This window comes from Corythoichthys intestinalis, chromosome 2 (genome assembly GCF_030265065.1).
Source record: "Corythoichthys intestinalis isolate RoL2023-P3 chromosome 2, ASM3026506v1, whole genome shotgun sequence".
Lineage (NCBI taxonomy): Eukaryota > Metazoa > Chordata > Actinopteri > Syngnathiformes > Syngnathidae > Corythoichthys > Corythoichthys intestinalis.
The window spans coordinates 15637249-15664903 of NC_080396.1; the positions used below are offsets into that span (position 1 = coordinate 15637249).

The 27655-nt window shown below is 37.4% G+C and overlaps 2 protein-coding genes across 4 annotated transcripts in view; one reads left to right on the forward strand and one right to left on the reverse strand.

The window, feature by feature from the left end:
• Positions 1 to 1217, reverse strand: part of nup210 (nucleoporin 210) — an 85511-nt gene extending 84294 nt beyond the window's left edge. Inside the window, exon 1 of the mRNA XM_057860611.1 lies at positions 839 to 1217. Coding sequence (XP_057716594.1) covers positions 839 to 999 — 161 coding nt within the window. The 5' untranslated portion in view covers positions 1000 to 1217. The remainder of the gene's footprint in view (positions 1 to 838) is intronic.
• fbln2 (fibulin 2) overlaps positions 1 to 27655 on the forward strand; it is a 153524-nt gene that overhangs the window by 25039 nt on the left and 100830 nt on the right. Inside the window, exons 1-2 of one of the 3 annotated variants that reach the window (XM_057860626.1) lie at positions 4697 to 4713; positions 20977 to 21171. The gene's annotated coding sequence lies outside the window, so the exon portion shown is untranslated. Of the gene's footprint in view, positions 1 to 4696; positions 4714 to 20976; positions 21172 to 22129; positions 22369 to 27655 lie in introns of those variants that run through there. The other 2 variants (XM_057860635.1, XM_057860629.1) reach the window with 2 other exon arrangements.

Here is a 27655-nt window from a genome sequence, read left to right on the forward strand (position 1 = left end):
TATTGCATATCGCAATAATTTATGAAATAAATTATCGCACACTAAAATTTGTTATCGCAACAGGCCTAATCTATAGCCCTTAACAAAAACCTGAGAGGCCCTCAAAAGTTCTTCATAACAAAGACACAGTTCATGAAAGATAAAAGGAAGGAAGGTACTATACTATGACATTAAGAAAAACAAAACGCATCACAACAAAAGTCAAAACAGCAAAAAAAATAAAATAAAATAAAACAGAGAAAATCCGAAAACATTAAAACCCTTAGGAGATAAAACCAGGCTACCCTAGTCAGGGGAAAAAAGTAAGTCTAAAAAAAGTGCGTCTTTAACCTAAATTTAAAAAGGCCTAGATTAATAATGGTGCTGATTTCAGGGGGTCGGCCATTCCACAATCTTTGAAGCACTACTGTACACAGAAAAAATAGGAACAGCTTTTTATGAATGTGCTTGTTGTTTAGTTCCTGAAGCTACAGCCTAAAAACGTTGTATTCCTCCTCTACATGACTAATCAAACATTCACCTTATAGATATAGGCGAGTGCTGACTCCTCAAGCTCATTTCACAGGAGGAGACAGTAGCTGCTTAAAGCAAACTTGCAAAATTATACAGTAATTCACAAATCGTACGTTCAGAAATGCAAAAAGAAAACTGCTGACAACTTGGCAAAATATGTTTTCGGTCTATTTTGGTCACACGCAGTCTCACAGGGGTCTCTCTCACTCAAAAGCATGCATGCATTCACAAAAAAGGTGACACCCCACAGATGCTGTGACCACGTGCAGGCAGAGTGTAAAATGACACTCCTTCTGAGGACACGGTCACTTTTCTCTCTACTTACCATCTATAGCAACCTTCAGTTGTTTCCAGTGTGAAGTTAATTCGTGTACTTCTCGCAAGCGGCAGTAGGACTTTGGGCATATTTAGCTTGGAGCAGCCACTGTTGTGAAGAATCCCGATGAATGACAGATAAACTAACGCGAAGTGTTTCATTGTAAGCATTTCCGCTCAATGAGACTTGTTAGTAGCTACACTAGAATGAATAGAAACCGCAACAAACTTCTTCGCCCACATTAAAATATAATTACAGGTACAATGGTGGCAAAGTTGAAGGGGGAAACTTTCTTTGTCAACTCAAAAGCATAACACGCAAACCTGAGCTAATATAAACCGAGAACCCGCCATTATTAACTATTCGACTTCAGAGCATGCCGGAAGTATGGTGACGTCAGTATCCAACAGACGTGATGCATTTTCTTAAAGGTACAGTAACAGTTCCGTCGCACTGTCATTCATTTATCCTTAACTTTGACTCAAATTATAAAATTACTTGAACATATGTGAGATCTAGTTCACCTGTTAGTAATGATCGTTTTTTAATTTAACTATACCGCGTTAAAGCTGTACGGAAGTGTGTTGCATTCACATGAAAAATAAAAAAATGAAGAAAAAAAATTTATTTATTTTTTTTATTTCAACTCACCGTTTTTCTGTGTAATTTATTTTGGAGGTCTTTTTTTTTTTTTTTTTTTTTCCAAATTTTGTTTTTCTGAGAAGTTTATTTTTGGGTTTGTTTTTTGAATTAATTTTTTCCCCAACTTTGTTTCTCTGAGTAATTTTTTTTTTTTGGGGGGGGGGGTTGTTTTTTGAATACATTTTTTCCCCAACTTTGTTTTTCTGAGTAATTTATTTTTGGGTTTGTTTTTGGATTTTTTTTTCTAACTTTGTTTTTCAAATTAATTTTTTACAGGTTTTTTTTTATTTTACAACTTTGTTTTTCAAATGGATTTTTTCCTCCGTTCTTCCAAATAATTGTTTTGTCTCCCCGTTAAAAAAAGAAAAAAAGAAAAAATTCCTGAGCTTGCCCACCAAGGATGAAAAAATTATTCAAAATTCAAGCACTCGTGAGTTATCAAGATGCTTGTAAGTTTCGCGTGAACTGCATCCTGCAAGTTCAATACTGGAAGAAACCTATCCTGACACTTTCAAACTGCTGTTTTTCGAGAAAATAAAAATAAAAACATTAATTACTCAGAAAAACAAAGTTGGAAAAAAGAAATTAATTCAAAAAACAAACCCGAAAATAAATTACTCAGAAAAACAAGGTTGGAAAAAAATGAATTCAAAAAAGGACTTCCAAAATAAATTACTTAGAAAAACGGAAAGTTGAAAAAAATAAAAATAAAAAGAGTCCCCCCAATTTTTTATTTTGCATGTGAATGCAATATGCTTCCGTAACAAAAAAAATAATTCAAAAAACAGCCCCAAAAATAAATTACTTAAAAAACAGAGAGTTGAAAATAAATAATTCCAAAAACAGTCCCCCAATTCTTTATTTTTCATGTGAATGCAATACGCTTCCGTAAAGTTAGTCAAAAATTAAATTAAATTAAATTAAATTAAATTAAATAACAAACAACCAGCCTGTGCAGGGGTGCAGTACCATGAAACCTTATTTTAAATGTAGTTTTCCCACTAGGGGGAAGCATTTATGACCCATGGGCTGGCAAATGTGTTAACAAATCTTCACAACAGAAGTCATGGCGACTGCAATAGTCTTGACGAGAATGTTTAACATGTATAACATTGTCCAACCAAGCTCTTTTTCTCTACGTTGCTGTACAGCCTAGTGTAGTTGTGACCGTCATGTTTTGCCAGTACCTACTAAGCAGGGGGCGATAGTGAATCGAAAAAATATATGGACAGTTGCACCTCTGTCTGTGTAAGTGAGGGAGACCTACTACACTGTACAGTATATCAGAACTTCCTTCCTCAACTTGTTGTTCATCTGATAACATACCACATCAGATGTTCACAGAGCCACCATCAGCGGTTTTTTCAAAAATTGTATGTCATTATTAGCCATATTTGACAACTCCAGCATCCAATAATTAATAAAGTAATGACATTCTAGAACAATAACATTGTAATTGGGTTTACAATCGTTGTATTTATACCTGAATATCCTTGCAAACTGTGTTAATCTTACCTCAGTTGATGAGGGCTCCACTGCCTTTAGCAGCCTCATCCAGCTCCTCTTATTGCTTTCCCCCCTCAACCTCTTTTCCTTACAAGGCATGTCTACATAATGAAATATAAACCTTAAACTTAAAAAATCAGATTCCACTGTAGCTTTTATATTTAAGCTTTCTTAATGTCTTTTTCTCTCAATAACATTGTGAACAGAGAGAGAAGAAAGAACACTTAACAAGGGTGGCTAGCGGGAACAATACAAAAAATGTTACCACAAAATACATAGAAATGGAATTACCAAATTATCACATTAAGATTCATTCATTCATTCAAACATCAGAATCACAGAAAATGAAATGAAGGTATGGATTGCAAATATTAAATTTCGATTAAAACGAAAAGATGTGTACCTTTCTAGATAACGTTGTGAAGAGAAAGGACAAATACGGCTGCCTATAGAGAGTAGAGACACATGGATCGAAATAGCCATGGGTGGAGGGGGTGTAATTACAGTTGTTAAAGTATATAAGAGAAAATTACGTATTATTCATTATTCTTTTAAAACAATCCCCACAAAAAACTTAGTGTAGGAATTTTCATTATTTGCTTGAACACCGTTTATAAGGATAACACCGTTTGTTTCGAACCACCAGATGACTCCTCACCACACACCCAGTTGAAAGAGGAAGAGCTTGTATGTGTGTGTGGTGGGGGGGGCAGCTTAGCAGCACACAGACGGCTTTTTTTTTTTTTCAAAGGTGTTTTCGGTGTTCAAGTAAAGTACTTGGTGGCATGCCTGCATAGTCGGCCAGCACACACATACGCACCAAGGTGTTTTCGGTGTTCAAGTAAAGTACTTGGTGGCATGCCTGCATAGTCGGCCAGTACACACATACGCACCAAAAAAAAAAAAAAAAAAAAAGCCCAGTTGAAAGTGGCACTTTGGGCATGTAGGGGCAAGTGCTCAAGCCCCCTCCATCCTCTGCACGTGCCAAGTAATGAGAGGCTTTGGGGTATATATCAATTTAGAAAATGTGAAGCTCAATGCAAACCACACATAATTTTCTGAAGTATTCAAATTGGTTTAGATAAAACATGATATTTTTTGCCAAATTTTTTGTCAACATCCCGAGTTCACTGTACAATTCACTGCTCCACATTGAAGTCACAGCAGTTATGCATGTCACACTTTGTGTTTTTCCCTTCTGAGAGAGATGCACAAGTTTATTAATTGATACGGTATGATTGTGAAGTGTTTCGCAGCACTCTCCTTTGCCAATTGTGACATAAGCAGGGGTGAAAGTGGGCCAGAACAGTCAGGAACGCAGTTCCGGTAAAAGATTCAGAGCCAGAACGCAGTTATAAGATTCAGGGCCGGAATGCTGTTCCGGTAGACGGTGCTTTGATTCCAAAAATATGACGGCAACTGTCAAAACACTACGTAAAAAAAACAACCAAAAAAAAATGCCACACATGCATTTCATCTCCAAAATGAAAACAATCTACCAACATCAGATTTACATACACAAGTGTTAACAACAAGCGTAATAAAGTGCTTGTGTTGCGTAATCCGTTTCCACCAATATTTATTATTAATTTTATTCCACAGACGGCATGGAGGTTTCCCCAGCTGCTGCAGTTATCTGAGTCTGACAATGATGAGTCACGTCAATGTGCGAATGCACGCAGCAAAGCAAAACGCCTGGACTCATTTATCCGTTCAACTGGCTGACATACTGACAGGTGATCAACAGAGATAGTTAGCTCTGATTGGTTCAAATATGCATGTTTTCTGGAACAGCAAAAAAAAAATAGAAGGTTGTTGAATTGATGTGACAAAAAAAGGGCAATGCAACATAAAATGGATCAAATCTTTAAGAGCAACGAAAAGAGTTGAGGAGGCTTATTTATCATATTTAGTTTTATTTGTTCTGATGGGGAGGTTCAGAACATCTTAGCGGTCAATGTGCACTTTGGACTTATATTTGTTCGTTTATGTTAGGCTACTTATTCATTTCCTTATGGTTTAGAAAAAGTCAATATTTGCACGATCTTCAAAATATATTCCATTTCACTCCGCAAGATATAAGTCATTTGTACTTATTTTTCTGAATGTATGTTACTTATATCTTTATTAAAAGAAAAAAACAAAAAGTAAATGTTTACATCACTTTACATTACTTCAATTAATAATATACATCCTATGTTCTTAAGTAGTTAAAAGTGAGATTTGGCATTTAGTATGTGACGAAATGAGGGAAAAGAAAAATTAGGAGATGGAGGTTGGGGTTATTGCTGTTTTTGTTTACTTTTATTTTGAAAATCATTAAAAAAAAAACAATTTTGAATGAAAATAAGTTTTTGTATGTGTTGTTGAAATAACTGTGCTAAAACAGTTTTCTTTGCATTTCAGTAGTTTAAGAGGTTTGACTCGCCCCTCCAAAATTAAATGAAATGAAATAAATAAATAAATAAAATTTCTGGCCCTGTGGCCACCTTCACGTTGGGGACGAGTCAAATTACACTATAGTACAAAAAAACAGCCCATCACCGTCAAAGACAGGGTTCCAATTGGGTGCATAATTATTTCAAATAATTGGAAAAATCTAGGCAAACAAAACTTGCTGGCACTGTGGATGATGTGATTAGATTAATGCTGAAACATTCATCAGCACAAGGATGACAATGCAGAATGAAATGCAATAAAATATTTCATTTGTTTTGACTTGGCAGCTCTTTCATTCGCGTAACATTCCATTTACGCACTGTAAAACAGGTGATGCAAGGATATAATGATGTAATGTCTGAGGTTGGGGAAAAAAAAAAACTTCCTGAATTTGGCTTTCTAACCCAGTGAGGTTCGTTCAAATGGAGAAATGCCTTTTGAGCTTGCACCTTTGAACAATTTTCATGTCTATTCCATTATTCATGTCAGTAATGATAGTGGAGTTTAGGAACTAATGACAGATATTTTTCACACCTTGAAAAAAATTGCAAAAGTGGAATTCAAAGTTAGCTTTCTGAAACTTTATGAAACAATCAACATCAGGGTGCAGGCAAGTGACCGACTATAAATGGACCTCTGCGAACGATGCTGCTGTAACTAATGTGTAACTTTGAGCAGACAACAATAGATCAACAAAATGCAGGTCCTTCTCAAAAAATTAGCATATTGTGATAAAGTTCATTATTTTCTGTAATGTACTGATAAACATTAGACTTTCATATATTTTAGATTCATTACACACAATTGAAGTAGGTCAAGCGTTTTATTGTTTTAATATTGATGATTTTGGCAAAAAAGTCAAGAAAAAACAAAAATCTCTATCTCAAAAAATTAGCTTATCATGAAAAGATACACTAAAGAAGCTACTAACCTAATCATCTGAATCAACAAATTAACTCAAAACACCTGCGAAAGATTCATTTTCAAAGTATCGGAATCGTCATAAAAATATCGGCCATGCCTTTTTTTGATATATATATTTTAATTAAATCGTTTTCTAACTGTATTTAACGTTAAAGACATAATATGTTATATACTCATCCAGAGTCTTTAGTTTAGGCTTAAGGTAGGGTTATCAAGAATATCCTGATGACGGTGGCAATTAATTTATTAAACAATGTGTCACGTTACAATATTTAATACTATTAATATATACTCTGCACGACCCTCTCACTCATGGTCGCGCACAATCTGTTATGACGCCGTTTAACCTATATAGAGAGATAAAGGGCAGCGCAAAATGAGAAGAGTGAATTTTGGCAGCCTATGAAGCCGTTCTTCAATCGGCTAAAACCTTGCAATCCCTCTCCCTATGATCAGAAATATCATGTGAAGCAATGTGGGGAAGCAAGGTGGCAATAGATTTTTGTCTTAAAACCCTAACTTATTTCCCAAAGCAGAGAAGATATATCCATTGGTAGCACGACGCAGAGTCATGGTTTTACTTCCCAGCATGGTTCCACTTCCCGTCATGCATTGGGGCATGCTGCAGTATCATTTACTGAAAGCTCAACAAATACACTAGATGGCAATATTTAGTTACAATACACAAAGTCACAAGTCCTTCTATCCGTGGATCCCTCTCACAGAAAGAATGTTAATAATGTAAATGCCATCTTGAGGATTTATTGTCATAATAAACAAATACAGTACTTATGTACTGTATGTTGAATGTATATATTCGTCCGAGTTTTATTCATTTTTTTCTTAATGCATTGCCAAAATGTATATGATCGGGAAAAATTATCGGGAATGATTAGAATTGAATCAGGAGCAAAAAAAAGCAATCGGATCGGGAAATATCGGGATCGGCAGATACTCAAACTAAAACGATCGGGATTGGATCGGGAGCAAAAAAACATGATCGGAACAACCCTATTCCTGAGGCTTTTAAAAACTCCCAGCCTGGTTCATTACTCAAAACCACCATCATGGGCAAGACTGCCGACCTGACTGCTGTTCAGAAGGCCATCATTGACACCCTCAAGAAAGAGGCTAAGACACAGAAAGAAATTTCTGAGCGAATAGGCTGTTCCCAGAGTGTTGTATCAAGGCACCTCAGTGGGAAGTCTGTGGGAAGGAAAATGTGTGGCAGGAAACGCTGCACAACTAGAAGAGGTGACCACACCCTCAGAAAGATTGTGGAGAAGGGCTGATTCCAGACCTTGGAGGACCTGCAGAAACAGTGGACTGAGTCTGGAGTAGACTCATCCAGAGCCACCATGCAGAGGCGTGTGCTGGAAATGGGCTACAGGTGCCGCATTCCCCAGGTCAAGCCACTTTTGAACCTGAAACAGCGGCAGAAGTGCCTGACCTGGGCTACAGAGAAGCAGCACTGGACAGTGGTCCAAAGTACTTTTTCAGATGAAAGCAAATTTTGCATGTCATTCGAAAATCAAGGTGCCAGAGATTGGAGGAAGACTGGGGAGAAGGAAATGCCAAAATGCCTGAAGTCCAGTGTCAAGTACCCACAGTCAGTGATGGTCTGGGGTACCATGTCAGCTGCTGGTTTTGGTCTACTGTGTTTTATCAAGGGCAGGGTCAATGCAGCTATCTATCAAGAGATTATGGAGCACTTCATGCTTCCATCTGCTAAAAAGCTTTTTGGAGATGAAGATTTCATTTTTCAGCACGACCTGGCACCTGCTCACTGTGCCAAAACCACCGGTAAATGCTTTACTGACCATGGCATTACTGTGCTCAATTGGCTTGCCAACTCTCCTGATCAGAACCCCATAGAGAATCTGTGGGATATTGGGAAGAGGAAGTTGAGAGACACCAGACCCAACACTGGATGAGCTTAAGGCTGCTATCGAAGCATCCTGGGCCTCCATAACACCTCAGCAGTGCCACAGGCTGATTGCCTCCATGCTACGCCACATTGAAGCAGTCATTTCTGCAAAAGGATTCCCGACCAAGTATTGAGTGCATAGCTGATATAATTAATTGAAGGTTGACTTTTTTTTGTATAAAAAAAACAACACTTTTTTGTATTGGTCGAATGAAATATGCTAATTTTGGAGATAGGGATTTTTGGTTTTTCTTGACTTTTTGCCAAAATCATCAATATTAAAACAATAAAAGGCTTGAACTACTTCAGTTGTGTGTAATGCATCTAAAATATATGAAAGTCGAATGTTTATCAGTACATTACTGAAAATAATGAACTTTATCACAATATGCTATTTTTTTTTTTAGAAGGACCTGTACTGTGTTCTTTAAGTGTTACATCTAAAATGCCATATCAACATTCAATTCTGGATCGAAAATCTTGTTATATTGTATCATTTAGAAAAGACTGCTGGATCCCAAGTGTTTCCTCATCTGGCATGCATGAGCAGCACCGTCCTTCCGGCAAAGTTATTTACTTGGCCGCCTTACTTGTTTCAGTGCAAATGGGCCCACTAGGCCATAGCATTGAAAATGTGCTAGATAACAAACTGTAGAACTTCCATCAGACATGTATTGGGAAATATACAGCTCAAAGAACAGCAAGATTAAAGGCGATATAAAGTAAAACCAGACATTATAAAGCATTGTGGATTGTCTAAACCAGGGGTGTCCAAACTTTTTGCAAAGGGGGCCAGATTTGGTGTGGTAAACATGTGGAGGGCCGACCTTGGCTGACATCCTTTATGTTGAACAATATGTTTAAGCAAATTTTAGCGAGCCATTATGTGTGTCACATTTGCTTTATTATTTTTTTTAAATGAATAATTTCAACAATCGCACAACTAGCCTTTGTGGCTAAGCTTTCGACTCTCGGGCTCTTGCGAAACACTGCTGCTGTAACATTAAACTAGCTTCAAGTTGTTTCAATTTCTCGCTACGTATCTTCCCTGTAATCTTGTCGTACATGTCAGCGTGTCTTGTTTGGTAAAATCGCTATACATTCAACTCTTTAAAAACAGTGACCGTCTCTTTGCAAATGAGGCAGACACAGTTGTTGCATATTTTAGTGAAGAAATAGTCCAATTTCCACCTATCCTTGACGCGTCGGCCGTCACAGTCAACTTTTTTTTTTTGTTGATTGTCGCCATTTTAGAAAATTGGGAGTAAAAGGTCACACGTGGTAATGTTGCTTAGAGTAATGTTGCTTTTTAGTCGGTAAATGAGGAGCAGCATTTAGTGTGTAAGCTAGCTCATATGCTGGTAGCAGTACTGCTGACCAATTTATTAAGTCTGTGTGCGGGCCAGACGTTTTTGATGTTATGACAGAGGCTGGGGGCCGGATTAAATTTGACCACGGGCCGCATTTGGCCCCCGGGCCGGACTTTGGACATGTCTGGTCTAAACTATTGAAACCGGCTGAAATGATGACTATGGTGCAACTTGACATTAAATTGATGTTGACAGTGATAACTTCATTTTATTTCTAACTACATTGGTTATATGTTACATTGTTACAAAAGCAGCAAAGTTCTGAGCTATAGTATGAGTACAAAAATATGACAAGTCTCTCGAGCTTCAACTGCGATTAAGTCATTAGGGACATCCTTAACATTATTAACTTAAAAGTAATTTAATTTTATACAACATATTACAACCCCTAGCAAAAAGTATGGAATCACCAGTCTCAGACGAGCCCTCACTCAGACATTTTATCATGTAGAACAAACTCAGATAAAAAGCTTGAAAAAATAATGAATTAATTCAAACGTGCAACTCTTTAGCATTCAGAAACACTAAAAGAAATGAATAAAAAACATTGTGGTGGTCAGTAAATGTTACTTTTATAGAGCAAGTGCGGGGAAATAAAAACAGAATCACTCAATTCTGAGGGGGAAAAAAAATGGAATCATTAGAAACAAACAAAGAAATAACAATCAAAACACGTTTCTAGTATTTAGTTGCACCACCTCTGGCTTTTATGACAGCTTGCCGTCTCTGAGGCATGAACTTGATGGGTGACAAACAGTATTCTTCATCAATTTGCTGCCAACTCTCTTTGATTGCAGTTGCCAGATCATCCTTGCAGTTCGGATCCTTGCTGTGGACCTTTTTTTTTTTTTTTTTTCAATTTCCACCACCAGGTTTTCAATAGGGTTGAGATCTGGGTGATTTGCATGCCATGACATTGCCTGGATGAGTATTTCTCCAAGGAATGCTTTAAAAGTTGTAGCTCTGTGGCATGATGCATTGTCATCTTGGAAAATGATTTCATTATCACCAAACATATTTTCAATTGAAAGGATAAGAAAGCTGTCTACAATTTCAATGTAAACTTGTGCATTTATTGAAGATTTTACCACAGCCATCTCCCCAGTGCCTTTGCCTGACATTCGGCCCCATTTCATCAAGGACTGAGGGAATTTTGATGTTTTCTTTAGGCTGTCATTTTTGTAAATCTCACTGGAATGGCAACAAACAAAAGTACCAGCATCATCACCTTGTCCAATGCACATTGTTGACTCATCACATAAAATAACCTTCATCCAGTCATTCACAGTCCATGATTGCCTCTCCTTAGCCTATTGCAATCTTGTTCTTCTCTGTTTATGTGTCAAAGATGGTTTCCTTTTAGCTTTCCTGTATGAAAATCCCATTTCCTTTAGGCGATTTTGCAAAGTTCTTTCACATACCTTGACTCCAGCTCCCTCCCATTTCTTCTTCATTTGTCTTGTTGTACATCTTCTGTTTTCAAGACATATAGCCTTTAGTTGTTTGTCATGACGTTTGGATGTCTTCCTCGGTCTACCAGTATGCTTAACTTTAACAGCCTTGCCATGCTGTTTGTACTTTGTCCAGATTTTTGATACAGCTGACTGTGACTGACTGTGGCTGACTTTGGCAACCATACATGTATCATTACCTTCTTAGAGAAGTTTGATAATCCTCTCCTTGGTCTCAACAGACATCTCTCTTGTTGGAGCCATGATTCTCGTGAATCCAGTTGGTCCAGCAGCCCTCCAAGGTGTGATAACTGCACTGTTTTTAACTGCTGACTAACGAGCAGATCTAATCTGAGGCAGGGGCCCAGTTGAGAAAAGGAAATTGACTGGGCGTGTCTGTATTTTCTACTCAAAATGGAGTGATTCCATATTTTTTCTTCAGAATGGATTGATTCTATGTTTATTTCCCTGCACTTGCTCTATAAAGTAACATTTACTGACCACCACAATGATTTTTATTAATTTCTTTTAGTGTTTCTGAATGCCAAGGAGTTACACTTGAACTAATTCATTATTTTTTTCAAGCTTTTTATCAGAGTTTGTTCTACGTACATAATAAAATGTCTGAGTGAGCGCTCATCCGAGACTGGTGATTCCATACTTTTTGCTAGGGGTTGTATGCATAATATGTACAGTATGTATATATACAGTATATACAGTGGCTAATTTACACCAGCCAGTGGTATTAAATAGCTGACATTTAATCACGATTTGATAGGCTTGCCATTTAATTGCAACCTCAAAAACACATGGCTGGAAAATCATTTATACCACATGCATATGGTTCCTAATTTCTTGTGATGACTCCATCCACCCAACAGAAAAGTCCTCAGTCTTTGCTGCTTTCTGCAGTCGTCATCGTGTTCTGAAGTTCTGTATATAAGTGGCAACAATTATTATGTTAGTTAAATCACAAGCAGAGAAAATAATCTGATCAGATGCCCGAGCCACCTCTTCTGGCTCCTCTCAGAGCGAAGATTCACTTCTGAGTCTTGACACTATGTGGAGGAAACCCATTTCAGCTACTTATATCTTTGAACTTGTTCTTTCTATCATGACCCACAGTCAACAACAACAATATCAAAAAATTAAAATACCTGTTTAATTTTTATAGCCAAAATAATATATGTACTGCTATGGCAGGGAAATGAAATGAATTTTAATGTATTCACTAAATAGTACATATAATCAAAACCCACAAAAAAGGAATATTGAATAAATGGTTGGAAATCATTGTCAATCTGAAATACAGTGGTATGAAAAAGTGTCTGAACCTTTTGAAAAATCACCATCAAATGTCGTCTGATCTTTGTCAAAATCACACAGATGAAACAACAGTGTCTGCTTTAACCAAAACCACCCAAACATTTATAGGTTTTCATAGTTTAATGAGGATAGGATACAACTAATGACAGAAGGGGGGGAAAAAAAGTCAGTAAACCATCACATTTAATATTTTGTAGCCCCCCTTTAGCAGCAATAAATTCAACCAGACGCTTCCTGTAGCTGCAGATAAGTCTGGCACATCGATCAGGACTAATCTTGTCCCATTCTTCCCTACAAAACTGCTGTAGTTCAGTGAGATTCCTGGGATGTCTGGCATGAATCGCTGTCTTTAGGTAATGCCACTGCATTTCAATGGGGTTCAAGTCTGGACTTTGACTTGGCCACTCCAGAACGTGTATTTTGTTCTTCTGAAACCATTCTGAAGTTTATTTACGTTTTGGATTATCGTCTTGTTGCAGCATCCATCCTGTTTTTAGCTTCAACTGTCCGACAGACGGCCTCAGGTTTTCATGCGAAATATCCTGATACACCTTTGAATTCATTTTTCTGTTAATGATTGCAAGTTGTCCAGGCCCTGAAGTAGCAAAACAGCCCCAAATCATGATGCTCCGTCCACCATGCTTCACGGTGGGGATGAGGCGTTGTTGGTGAGCTGTTCCATTTTTCTTCCACACATGACGTTGTGTGTTACTTGCCTTTTTGCGAACATTAAACATGTTTTTTTAGACAGCATTGGCTTCCTCCGTGGAGTCCTCCCATGAACACCATTCTTCGCCATAGTTTTACATATAGTCTTTAGCAGGCACTCTAGGGTTATTTTTAACCTCTCTGCGTATTCTGCGGTGAACTCTTGGCGTCATCTTTGGTGGACGGCCACTCCTTGGGAGAGAAGCAACAGTGCCAAACTCTCTCCATGTGTATACAACTTCTCTGACTGTCGATTGATGAACATCCAGACTTTTAGAGATTGTTTTGTATCCTTTACCAATTTTATACAAATCAACAATCCTTCCAATCTACAAAACTGCCGTAGTTCAGCCAGATTCCTGGGATGTCTGGCATGAAACGCTGTCTTTAGGTCATGCCACTGAATCTCAATAGGGTTCAAGTCTGGACTTTGACTTGGCCACTCCAGAACGTGTATTTTGTTCTTCTGAAACCATTCTGAAGTTGATTTACTTCTGTGTTTTGGATTATCGTCTTGTTGCAGCATCCATCCTCTTTTTAGCTTCAACTGTCCGACAGACGGCCTCAGGTTTTCATGCGAAATATCCGGATACACCTTTGAATTCATTCTTCTGTTATTGATTGCAAGTTGTCCAGGCCCTGAGGCAGCAAAACAGCCCCAAATCATGATGCTCCGTCCGCCATGCTTCACGGTGGGGATGAGGCATTGTTGGTGAGCTGTTCCATTATTCTTCCACTCATGACGTTGTGTGTTACTCGCCTTTTTGCGAACATTAAACATGTTTTTTAGACAACAGTGGCTTCCTCTGTGGAGTCCTCCAAAGAACACCATTCGTGGCCATAGTTTTACATATAGTCTTTAGCAGGCACGCTAGGGTTATTTTTAACCTCTCTGCGTATTCTGCGCTGAACTCATGGCGTCATCTTTGGTGGACGGCCACTCCTTGGGAGAGAAGCAACAGTGCCAAACTCTTTCCATGTGTAGACAACTTCTCTGACTGTCGACTGATGAACATCCAGACTTTTAGACATGGTTTTGCATCCTTTAACAATTTTTTTACAAATCAACAGTCCTTGATCGCAGGACTTCAGACAGCCCTTTTGACCATGCCACGATGCACATCAATGCTTCTCGTCAAGACATTTTTTACCAGGTGTGTGTTTTATAGTGGGCAGGGCAGCTTTAAACCACTCATCGGTGATTGGGCACACACCTGACTGAAAAAGTTAGGTATAAATAGGTTTCAATTGCTCTTTAAGTCTCCTTAGGCAGAGGGTTCACTTATTTATTTTCCCCCTTCTGTCATCTTCTGCATGCTATCCTCATTAAAATATGGAAACCTATAAATGTTTCGGTGGTTTTAGTTAAAGCAGACACTGTATTTTCATCTGTGTGGTTTTGACAAAGATCAGATCACATTAGATGGTGATTTCATGCAGGAATGTGAGAAATTGCAACAGGTTCAGAGACTTTTTCATACAACTGTAAAAACCTTGTTAACCTCTTCTCACCCCAGTCTCTGCCAATTAGCCCAGGGGGCAACCCAGGGCAACACTATACATTAAATAATGTTCAAATACAGTCATTTGGTTGAGATGTTCATGCAAAATTCACGTAACACATTTGAATTACGCGCAACACTTTGGATGAACTCAGATCAACAAATTTGTTCCAAAGCAATGAGAAGTACCGTAATACACCTGTTTAAACAAAGAAAAAGTTCAGAACAATGTGCCTAACAATGAACAGATAACATCCACCACGCCTGCTACATTTTTGGAGAAGGGGGCTGAGGGTTTGTTGGTGGGGGCTGTGAGTGGGTGGGAGGGCAAGTAGACAATTATGTCACCAGTACTGACATCAGTTTTAATTCAATCCTTGCAACTTTTAAAACTTTTTTTTTCTGAGTAAGTAAGGCAAGGTTCCATTTGGTGATATTTTAAATGATACCATTCATAGACACAATGGTTTAAATGTAGAGTTTAATTCAATAGACATATTAGAAACAGAGCACATTTAAATGATTATTACAAGGAGGAGTTATTCAATTAGAAGTTCGGTAAGTATTCAAGCATGCATGAACGAGAAATTACAACAATCTGGGAGGTGAAATTACATCTGCCAAATGAGAGCGTGTCAGATGATGTTATCTCAAGGGATCAGAGCCACTACAGCTCTGAGGGTTTTCTCACTCCAGAACACAAATGTGAGGTCAACTACTGTAGCTGGGTAATTAGTTTAGTTTATACCTATAGCATAATGACATCCCTCCTGTCAGAGGGCCACCAATGTTCTTAACCTTCACTTCAAGTAACCCTTCACTCTTCACTCATAGTTGGAATTTTACAAGAGATAATTCGCCTGTGAATACCTAAGTGTGTTGCAACTTTTTTGCTGTGTGTGGCCTTAGATCATAGGTGTTATGTCATCTCTGTCAGTTAGATTATATCTATGCAGCATTCTCTCTGATGTTGATGTTTTTATTTTACTCTCTTTGTGAGATCAGCTAATAGTTGTCGACTGGTTACATTTTAACAACAACAGTTTCCCCAAGGATTAGCCGGCTCCGGAGCTCTTTAGGTCTTGGTAATTGTACAAATCTGTAGAGCTTGAGCACAGATCTACGTCATACATCTGCCTCCAATTGTGTGACAATCAGTGGCATTTTATACACATATAATTAGAATAATTGGAGGAAGGCTATACATACTCTGGGCATTGAATCGATTGCAATTAGGCTGTTCTGTTTGAAGATGTTTAAGAAAAGTTCTGTTTCATAAGCGGATTTTAAGGGGGGGGGGGCGGGGGGTAGCCCCCCCGTGGCCGAAAAGTTTCATTGCATGTAAGTGACTTTCCTATATACAGTATATAAAAATTGTAAAGCAATAAAACTGCAACAAAAATAAATGAAATGGACAAAAAAACATATTTTTATAATGGGTCAAAATTATTTTTCGAAAAGATCATGTGACTAGTACCTTAGACGGTCATTTGCTTTGCATACAATTTTCATTAAAAAATAAATATTAGGGGACGGTAATTTTATTTTTCAAATGATTTTTTTCTTTGATTGAAAATATTGAAAATATTAAATATAACTTTTTGAGGGATTGAATGATTGAGACACAAATGTCCTACCCTTAATATGGCCCAAACACAAAAAGGATTGCTTCAATCAAAGAAAACTTTTTCGAGGAAAAATTAAGAGTTCAAATGCAAATTTTTCAATCTCAAATATTTTTTCGCATTCAAAAACTTTTTCTATGATTGAAATTTGTCTTCTGATTGATTGTCTTTTTAAACATATATATTTTTAAGCAACTTATTTTTTGATTGAATAATAAAAACAAAAATGTCCTAGCCAAAATGTGGACCAAACACAAATCAACATTACTTCAATCAAAAAAGTTGCTTCAATCAGAAAAAAAAAAAAAAAATCAAAGAAAAATAAGCTTTCACATGCATTTTTCGGGAGTTTTTTGAGTTTCAAGTTTATTTTTACATTCAAACACTTAAAAATTTAAAAAGTTTTTTTTTTATTGAAGCGATTTTTTTTTTGTGTTTTGTTTATGGTTGAAATTATATATATTGATTGAAGCAACTTTTTTTTGGATTTAATAATAAAGACACAAATCTAACTCCATATGGCTCCGCTGAGGGGATACAATTTTTGACGGTGGTAACTACCCTGGCACGGCACCGGCGGGCGTACCATATTCAATGGTTGACGATCTTGGCGAAAAGTATTGCCTAAGAAGCCTTTAGAATTCCCTTCAAGAATGATGGGAAACAACAAAACGCTCATTGTCAACTTGTAAGTTAATTTTATTGCTGACACTGCGTTTCGCGGTCATCAACATGTTGTGCCTCCCTGTCCCAAAACTCAAACTCCACCTATTGTTTCATACCAGATCTTTCTATTTCTCTTAAGAATGAGTAGTTTGCATCTTTCATTTTAGTGTAATTTTGGTTGTGTCCATGACCTTCAAAGTGCATTCTGAAGGTTGTTGCTATTCCCTGCAACCGTTCTTATAGTGTCTTTTTTTTTTAAAGCTCTCAATATTTCAGGTTTAAACAGCTGTTGTTTTCCTTCCGTCTGTCTTAGTACACAAGTGGTTTGCTTCTTTACGGCATTCAAAATGGTTGCATTGGCTATGGTCAATGTTAGTTCAATAGCTCTAATTGGTTTTCCATCTTCTCTCAGTTTAATAATTGCTTGAAAGATCCCTGTTCCTGTTTTTCAATTTGTTTTTCATGTCGCATGTTGCATAAGTGGATTCTTCAGGAGAAAAACTCAAATTTGAATGCAAAGATGTTGTACGATAGCTTTTACAATATTTTCTGCACCCCCACATCCAATAAACTCAAACATGAGTTACAGTGACTCAATTATTTCCTCATGAACTTGGAGCAGACGACCCCGCTACACCACATAACACAATGGACTGGGGAAAAAGAGCACAATAAGACAATGTTAGTGTCACATTCTTTAAAAAAAAAAAAACTAAAAGTAGTATTGTGAGTACTTTTACAAACACATAAAAAGTTCATTCATCAGGTGAATCACTCATCCATGAACATAGTGCCATCTGCTGGATTTTTCCAACTTTCTGATGTGACATAAAGAAAGGTCAGTCTGAGGTCACCACCGTGTATAGAGGACTGTAATTTTATTTAATTTTTTTGTTCTATGCTCTATTAAAGTTGTCGCACTTTCTAAGGCGCAGGATACACAAATTACATTGCTGTCCATTAAATATTTTTTTGTAATTTATTTTTGAGGAAAAATATCAACATACTGTAAAACATATAAAAAGCGCAAATGAAAAAGAGCCTATAGTAATTAAAAAAAAAAAAAAAAAAAAAAAAAAAAAAAACTAAATAAAGTGTAGATAAAAATGAAAAACGAAAACTTCAAAAAATGAATTAATACAAATTGGAATAGACTGAAAAAAATATATATAAAGACAAATACATATAATTGTGGCTTTTGTGTATTTTGCTCTGGAATTTTTAATTATTTTTTTGTCCTGCGACCTCCCGTAGCTTAGCTCTTTGGCTGACATTGACTGCAATAGATGTCCAATCCATTTTAACTAGGAAGGGCTGGAAGCTAATAACGTCAAAAGGCTTTTTTCAGTATCAATTTCCCTTTTATTAACTGCCACAACACATACTATGCGACCTGGGCTTGCAGTGAATGAGTTAAATGATAACTTTTGAATAGATGTCCAGCATAGGCGGAGTTTGACTTTTGGGACAGGGGGGCACAACATGTTTATGACCCTGAAACGCAGCGTCAGCAATAAAATTAACATACAAGAATATTTTTAATAATAAGTTGACAATGAGCGTTTTTTGTTTCCCACCATTCTTAAGGGGAATTCTGGCTGCATAGGCAATACTTTTCGCCAAGATCGTCAACCATTGAATATGGCACGGCCGCCGTTGTCATGCCAATGTAGTTACCCCAGTAAAAAATTGTATCCCCTGGGTGGAGCCATATGGAAGTAGACTTGTGTCTTTATTATTCAATAAAAAAAAAAAAGTTGCTTAAAAAAAAGTTTCATTCAAAATATATATTTTCAATCAAAAAAAGTCGCTTCAATTAAAAAAAAAAAAAAGTGTTTGAATGCAAAAATAAATTTGAAACTCAAAAAAATTCGTGTGAAAGCTTTTCTTCTTGTATTAAATTTTGTTTTTTGATCAGAGTCAAGTTTTTTTTTTGATTGAAGGAACTTTTTTTGATTGAAGTAATGCTGATTTGAGTTTGGGCCCCATTTTTGGCTAGGACGTTTTTGTCTTTATTATTCAGTCAAAAAATAAGTTCCTTTAAAAAATATATATTTTCAAAAAGAAAAATCACTTCAATCAAATAAGGAAAAATTTCAATATTAGAAAACATTTTTGAATGCAAGAAAATATTTTGAGATTGAAAAATTGCTTCAATCAATCAAAAAAAAAAAAAAAAATTCAATCAAAGAAATAAATCTTTTGAAAAATAAAATTGCCCTTACATGATTTTTTTTGGGGTGGGGGGGTGGGGGGGTTATATGAAAAGTAAATGACCGTCTAAGTTGCTAGTCACATGATCTGTTTGAAAAAATAATTTTGACCCATTTAAAAAAAATTTTTTTTTGTTCATGTCATTCATTTTTGTTGCAGTTTTATTTAGGGTTTTTCCGATCATGTTTTTTTGCTCCCGATCCGATCCCGATCGTTTTAGTTTGAGCATCTGCCGATCCCGATATTTCCCGATCCGATTGCTTTTTTTGCTCCCGATTCAATTCCAATCATTTCCGATAATTTTTCCCGATCATATACATTTTGGCAATGCATTAAGAAAAAATATGAATGAAACTCGGACGAATATACACATTCAACATACAGTACATAATTACTGTATTTGTTTATTATGACAATAAATCCTCAAGATGGCATTTACATTATTAACATTCTTTCTGTGAGAGGGATCCACGGATCGAAAGACTTGTGACTTTGTATATTGTGACTAAACATTGCCATCTAGTGTATTTGTTAAGCTTTCAGTAAATGATACTGTGGCCCATCCCAAATGGATGATGGGAAGTGGAACCATGACTGTGCGTAGTGCTACCAATTGATATATCTTCTCTGCGTTGGGAAATAACATAAGGTGTTAAGAAAAAGATCAATTGCCACCTTGCTGCCCCACATTGCTTCCCATGATATTTCTAATCATAAGGAGAGGGATTGCAAGGCTTTAGCCAATTAAAAAAAGGCTCCAAAGGCTGCCAAAATTCACTCTCCTCATTTTGCGCTGCCTTTTATCTCTCTATATAGGTAAAACGGCGTCATTACAGATTGAGCGCGACAATGCGTGAGAGGGTTGTGCAGCGCATGCATTAATTGCGTTAAATATTTTAACGTGACATATTTTTATAAAAATTAATTGCCGCCGTTATCGGGATAAATTTGATAACCCTACCTTAAGCCTAAACTAAAGACTCTGGATGAGTGTAACATATTATGTCTGCAACGTTAAATACAATTAGGAAACGATTTAATTAAAATATATACAGTACATATATTTAAAAAAGGCATGGCCGATATTTTTCTGCCGATTCCGATACTTTGAAAATGACGTGATCGGACCGATGCCGATCGATCAGGACATCTCTAGTTTTATTGCTTTACAACGTTTATATATATAGGAAAGTCAATTTCATGCAATGACACTTTTCGGTCACCAGGGGGGCCTGGCCCCCCTATCCCCCCCTTAAAATCAGCTAATGCCTTTACCAATCTGGTGTCTTACAAGTGCAATCAGTTGATTGCAATCAAGTGCTTCTTGTTTCCGTTCAAATCTCATTGTTTTTAACGGTCTGCGCTGAATCAGCTGGAACAAAGACCAGGGCCCACTGCGGCCCTCGAGGACCGGTTTGCCCACCGCTGTTGTACAGTATCAATATAACTATAGTCCATATACTGTAGATAACTTTGTGGTCACGAAAAAAAATACCATTGTTTAAAAAAAAAAAAAAAAAAAATCTGACAAAAATATAAGCAGTTACTCACAATGTTACTCATTTCAGTATTCTTTTCACCTAAAAGTTTTATACTTGTACTTCAGTACATTTTTTGAATGACTACTTTTACTTGAGCATATTATTTTGAAGTAACGCTACTCTTACTTGAGTAAAATTTGTGGCTACTCTGATCGCAAATCGTATCGTATGGTGAGGTACCGAGAGATTCCCACCCCTACTACAGTGCTCTGTAGAGATCACTGTCCCTGAAAGGGTTAAAAGGGTGCTGAATCCCCAGGATCCTTTATTTGAGGCAAACCTGTTGTGGTCTATTTTGTTTTTTAGGGAGAGTAGTGTCATAAATCAAAGCGGAGCCTTGCCAGAAGTTGGACTGGTGGTCGAACTGTGTCCCTCCCTCTCCTCCCTTAAAAAAGGAAAAAAGCCAAGGCGCTCCCTGCCTACTCGGAAGTGGAGCTCGCTCACAATTTTGCGCACAAGTTTCTTTCGAAAGCACAGCAGCTCTGCAGGATCGGGCTCAAGGTAGGACGAAACACGTTAAGCACCCCAGAATACGTAGCCTTTAGCGATGGGATACCATCAGCAAACCGTGGAATTAAGTTCCTCTGCTAAATTTTCTTGCATGCTTTGTAATCACCCAATTAACGCTGAAATGTGTTGTTCTCTTCACAGTCTGTGTGGTAAAGTAAAATATGATTTTAAGAGCTGTGTTGAAAGGATTTTTGTCTTATCCGCTGTTGCCAGACTTTTTCAAAAAAAACTTTCTAAAAAAGAAAAGTATGAGCGATTGAAAAGCCAAAACAAGATTTGCACGTGTGGTTTTGAATGTGTGCCGATACGTACACTCTGTGCATTAATTGTGGCCAAAGGGTCAGCGTTTTTTTCTTTGTTTTTTGTTTGTTTGTTTGTTTTTTTTGGCAAAACACACGCAATCCACAATAAAATACTAATTCCAAATGAATGTCTAAGGAAGGTAACTTAACGGCTTCTGGGAGGGCTGGCTGCAAATGAACTAAAATTAAATCGCTGCCAACCCGCGTTGTTCAAACGGATTGGACGTTCTCTATTGACAAAGTAATTTAAACTGTAAACTGCAATTTCTGGAGTAATTACTCTGGGTCTTTGCTGTGTTGAGATACAGATCTTAGCCCACCCAGGGCTATCAATAGAATGGACAAACATGCCTGTCAATGGCATTAAACAAAGTAAATGGCAGGGTACCCGCGGGTTATTAAAAGTATTTTTTTAAAAAAGCATTGAATTTTGTTTTCCATTATTAATGGTATTAAAAGTATTAAATTAGCTGTCGTAAATCTGGATTTTTTTCACCGTGGTTTTAATTTTGAAGAACATCTCAGTGCAACCTAAATTATATCCGTGACGAAGTTTTTTTTTTTTTTTTTTAAATCCATGACGAAGATGACGCGTAAAATTTTTACGATGCACTGCACTACAAATCGTAAAGCACCTCGTGCGTGCGCGCTGTTAGCATCATTAGCATCAACATCACAACACAGGCAATCGCACAGTACTGTGTGCTAACGTAAGGAACTGCTTAGATGTCTTTGTTATGTTTGACGAAAGCCTCAACAAGACAACCAAGTCCAAACAGTTGGACCAGCATGTGAGGTATTGGATCTGCGACCAAGTCGCATCCAGATACTTTGGGTCGCAGTTTATGGGTCATGCGAAGGCAGTGGACCTGCTTAACATTTCAAAGTAAGTTGCCAATTTCTCCAATTAAAATGTGTTAGATGCAATAATTTATTTCTGCACGGTTTGCCTTTCGAATGAATGTGAATTTCGTAGTTTTAACTCAAGAGTTAGCCATGTTCAATGGGGTATTGGCAGGTGCACTAGCCTTAGCATGGATAAACCGGAGTCGTAGATCCACCATCACCCTCAGATACACAACACGGTTGACACTATTATTGGAACGAGTGCGGGGTAACGTTGATCTGAATAACATGGCATGGTGATAGGCAAATTCTAATGTAGGTGATAGTAAAACACCTCCTGGTGTATTTAAATGTTTTTCTTGATTGAATAAGAGTATGGGTTTTCTCTATCTGATTAAAAGAAATGTCTTCAATAGCTAACAAAGGATTAACATGTGTTTTGTATACTTCCTGTAATGTGATTAGAAAAAGAACAATTACCAAGGGAAATGGTCATGTGTAGCTTTTTTATTTTGTGGTAATTAATGGTAAACTACTGCCATTTAGTGGCTGTTTTTTAAACTTTCACTGCCAATTGCAAGATTTTCCCAAGCACTTTACAGTTAAGGTGACCAACTTGACAATCACCAACCTACCACCTTGACTAGGTCCTCTTAAAAGGGAAACCTGTTGTATTGCAAATGTAATTTCTGAAGTTGCTTTACAAAAATAGTGTAAAATCCATTTTATCCTGGGAAAAAAATTCTGAAAGACCTTATATTTAAATGTGTATTAATTGTATCTTCAGTAAATGTGCATTCTTTTGTCAAACACACTTAGTAATTGAGGTTAAATTTGATGTTCAGGGCTTTATTTTTTTAATATGATTCAATATTATCTAAATAATGGGTGCGAGAAAAGTATTAATTTTCAGTTGACATGGCATTAAAAAAAGGTCTTAAAAGTCTTGAATTTAGCTTTATCAATCCTGGGGGGACCCTCTATTGATATCTTTTCATTTCCTGTTGATTTTGGGGACATTGTTTTTTTTTGCCATTGAAAATGAATGGGAAATGTTTTGGACGTCCATGGCTGTCAGTGGCATCGACTTACATAGACGTCAATGGAATCCAAGTATATCGGCATCAATGGAATGGACAAACATACCCGTCAGTGGTGTTAAACAAAGTAAATGCCATTAGATATGAATGGGAAATTTGGCCGTCAATGGCAGCACCCTCCATAAACGTCAATGGAATAGGGGAAGTGTGGGGGACACGTCCTATTGATATCTGGTCATTTCCTGTTGATTTGGGGACATTGTTTTTTTTGCCATTCAAAACGAATGGGAAAAATTTTGGACGTCCGTGGCTGTCAATGGCATCGATTCACATATGCGTCAATGAAATCCAAGTACATTAGCATTAATAGATTCGACATACATGGTCGTCAATGGCATCAATGCAATGTAAATTCCATTGGTAGTGAATGGGAAAGTTGCCATTAAAAATGAATGGGAAAGCTTTAGGCAAATTTCTGGGGAAAGGTAATTTTTTTTTCAAATTCTGTATACAATTTTTATGTCCCTCACCGTCCCGGAATTTTTGATGCCCAAATTATGTGATTTGGTCAGGTAGTAGGACTAGATACATTTAGAATCTTTTTTTTTTTTTTTTTCTCGGAAAATTGCCGTTTACGGGCGAACGGAAAATTTTTCAGGGCTCTTTGGAAAATTACCCGCGTCGCACAAAAATTCCGTTCGTTTCGATACTCGAACGGTGCCGATCGGTAAAACAGTTTGGGCTGTGCGGCGCGCCGCTTTTTCCATTATAAATGAATAGGAAAATTTTGGGCAAATTTCCGGGGAACGGTAATTGTTTTCCAAATTCTGTATACAATTTTTATGCCCCTCACCGTCCCGGAGTTGTAATTTTTGATGCCCGAATTATGTGATTTGGTCAGGTAGTTGTAGGACTAGATACATTTTGAATCTTTTTTTTTTTTTTCCGGAAAATCGCCGTTTACTGGCGAACTGAAAATTTTTCGGGGCCGTTTGAAAAATTCCCTGAGTTGCGTGAATATTCTGGTCGTGTCGATACTTGAACGGTGCCGATCGGTCCAAAGGTTCGGGCTGCGCGGCGCTCCGAAAAAACGTGACGTATCTATTGAATAATAATAAGTACACCAAAATTGCAGAACAACACTATCTGGCTTTTGCCAAAAAGGGAAATACCCAGATAATTCACAGCAGCAGAAGAATGAAAAGAGGCACATAATTGGACATCTATCATCGTCAATGGTACTGAAAGATCGAGTTAACTTTAAATAGTTTTGACAACTGTTTGGGATCTTTTTTTAGATGTTTCAACACAGGCGCCACAGCAAAGGGTCATAATATTTTTAAAGGCCCAAGATCTGGTAAAATGATTTTGTACCCACTGCACACAAAGATGTCATTGATTCTCCAAAAATGGTCCTGCAGCCGTGCACTTTGTGTTCCACAGTGGCTAAATGCGGTGTCCCAGATGTTACATATACTTCAATGACATGACAATTACTTTGGTGACCTCTACATATTAATTTTTAAAAATGGTTAAATGATGTAATTAACCATGACTTTTTGTGAAAATCACAACAGATGAACCACATCTGTTGTTGCCCCCACTTTTTTTTAATAAACAAAAAGCTCACTTTAATGTGTGTCCGCGCTTTTAAAACTTTAGTGTTGCATCTCCATGTTCCCAAGATCAATAGACCAAGCTGTTTCTGACTTTTGTCACAACTATCTGCTACCTCTTATACAGCCCTGGTTTGCGTGAGAACCAAGAACTTGTGAATTAAGGCTGCTTAAAACATTTGAGGCAGGCATATCAACAGGAATTTAGCCAGCCTAATAAAGTATGAATTTTATGAGCCACAACTATGCAGGTGAAATTTTACAAAAATACTAGAAGCTAAAAAAACAACAAAAGACAGCGTACACTCCCTAACAAAAGTCTTGTCACTTATCCATTTTGTAGAAACAGTTGCTAATAACCTGACTTTTAATGATTCAGTTAGTTTCAGAAATGGCTCATATGAATGCTAAGGCCCTCCCAAATGATGTTGAATGTACAAAAATATATTTGTTTCACTGAAAAAAAGATTTATCATTTAATGAAGACATAAAGGTCCAATTTTGGCAAGACAAAAGTTTTGTCGCCTACAGAAAGTAGTGTGAAAATTGAACTAAAAAATTACTTCACATACAAAAATATGTTACATAACATAAGCGAATTAAGTATTGGTGCTGTGAGATCCAAATTTAATATTTTGTATGACTTCCATGGGCTAGAAGGACTGCATCCATGCGGTTCGGCAAGGATTCATACAATTTATTGATGAAGTCATCATGAACATCAAAGAAAGCAGTCTTGCATGCCTCCCAGAGTTTATCAACATTCTTGGGTTTCGTCTTCCATGCTTCCTCTTTCATTCTGTTCATGTCTGGTGACTGGGCTGGCCAGTCCTGGAGGATCTTGATCTTCTTTGCCTTGAGGAACTTTGAGGTAGAGATTGAAGTATGCAATGGAGCACCATCCTGCTGCAGAATATTTATGGTTAGGAATGTACGAGGCAGCTAAGATTTGTTGATATTTCAGACTATTCATCTCTCAGGGTGCAGACAATTAAAAGACTGTGTGGCATTTGCCAAGGCCTACAGCCTGTCAAAAGGATGGACGCTGGAAAAGTGGCAAAAGGTGGATTTTTCAGATGAATCTTCCACTGAATTACACCTCAGTCGCCGCAAATATTGCAGGAGACCTACTGGAGCCCGCATGCATCAGAGATTCACTCAGAAAACGTTTGGTGGTGGTTACATCTAGTATAAGGGTGTGTGAGAGATCTGCAGGGTGGAAGGCAACATAAATAGTCTGAAATATCAACAAATCGTAGCTGCCTCTTACGTTCCTAACCATAAAAAGGGACAAATGGAGCACCATCCTGCTGCAGAATTTGTCCCTTTTTATGGTTAGGAACGTAAGAGGCAGCTACGATTTGTTGATATTTCAGACTATTCATGTTGCCTTCCACCCTGCAGATCTCTCGCACACAAATGGAGCACCATCCTGCTGCAGAATTTGTCCCTTTTTATGGTTAGGAACGTAAGAGGCAGCTACGATTTGTTGATATTTCAGACTATTTATGTTGCCTTCCACCCTGCAGATCTCTCGCACACCCTTATACTAGATGTAACCACCACCAAACGTTTTCTGAGTGAATCTCTGATGCATGCGGGCTCCAGTAGGTCTCCTGCAATATTTGCGGCGACTGAGGTGTAATTCAGTGGAAGATTCATCTGAAAAATCCAGCTTTTGCCACTTTTCCAGCATCCATCCTTTTGACAGGCTGTGGGCCTTGGCAAATGCCACACAGTCTTTAAATTGTCTGCACCCTGAGAGATGAATAGTCTGAAATATCAACAAATCTTAGCTGCCTCTTACATTCCTAACCATAAATATTCTGCAGCAGGATGGTGCTCCATCGCGTACGTCAATCGCTACCTCAAAGTTCCTCAAGGCAAAGAAGATCAAGATCCTCCAGGACTGGTCAGCCCAGTCACCAGACATGAACATCATTGAGCATATCTGGGGTAGGATGAAAGAGGAAGCATGGAAGACGAAACCCAAAAATGTTGATAAACTCTTGGAGGCATGCAAGACTGCTTTCTTTGATGTACCTGGTGACGTCATCAATAAATTGGATGAATCCTTGCCGAAGCCCATGGAAATCATACAATATATTAAATTTGGATCTCGCAGCACCACTACTTAATTCGCTTATGTTATGTAGCATATTTTTGTATTTGAAGTACATTTTTTGTTCAATTTTTACACTACTTTCTGTAAGCGACAAAACTTTGGTCTTGCCAAAATTTGACCTTTTATGTCTTCATTAAATGATAAATCTTTTTTCAGTGAAACAAATATATTTTTGTACATTCAGCATCATTTGGGAGGGTCTTAGCTTTCATATGAGCCATTTCTTAAACCAATTGAAATATTAAAAGTAAGGTTATTACTATTAGCTATTGTTTCGACAAAATGGATAAGCGACAAGACTTTTGTCAGGGACTGTAGTATATAAGCTGCTCACAGAAATTCAGTGCCATGAAAAATCATGAAAACCGAACATTTTCATGAATTTATCAAACCCGGCCGGACGGCACAGAGGACACAATGTGAAAAGTGGACATGTCCGGGCAAAAGAGGCCATTTGGTCACATTAGCCTAGCTTGAACTACACAGTAGGCAGGGTTGACCACAGTCATGAAAAAAATAAAATGAAGAAAAGGATAAGCCTGATAA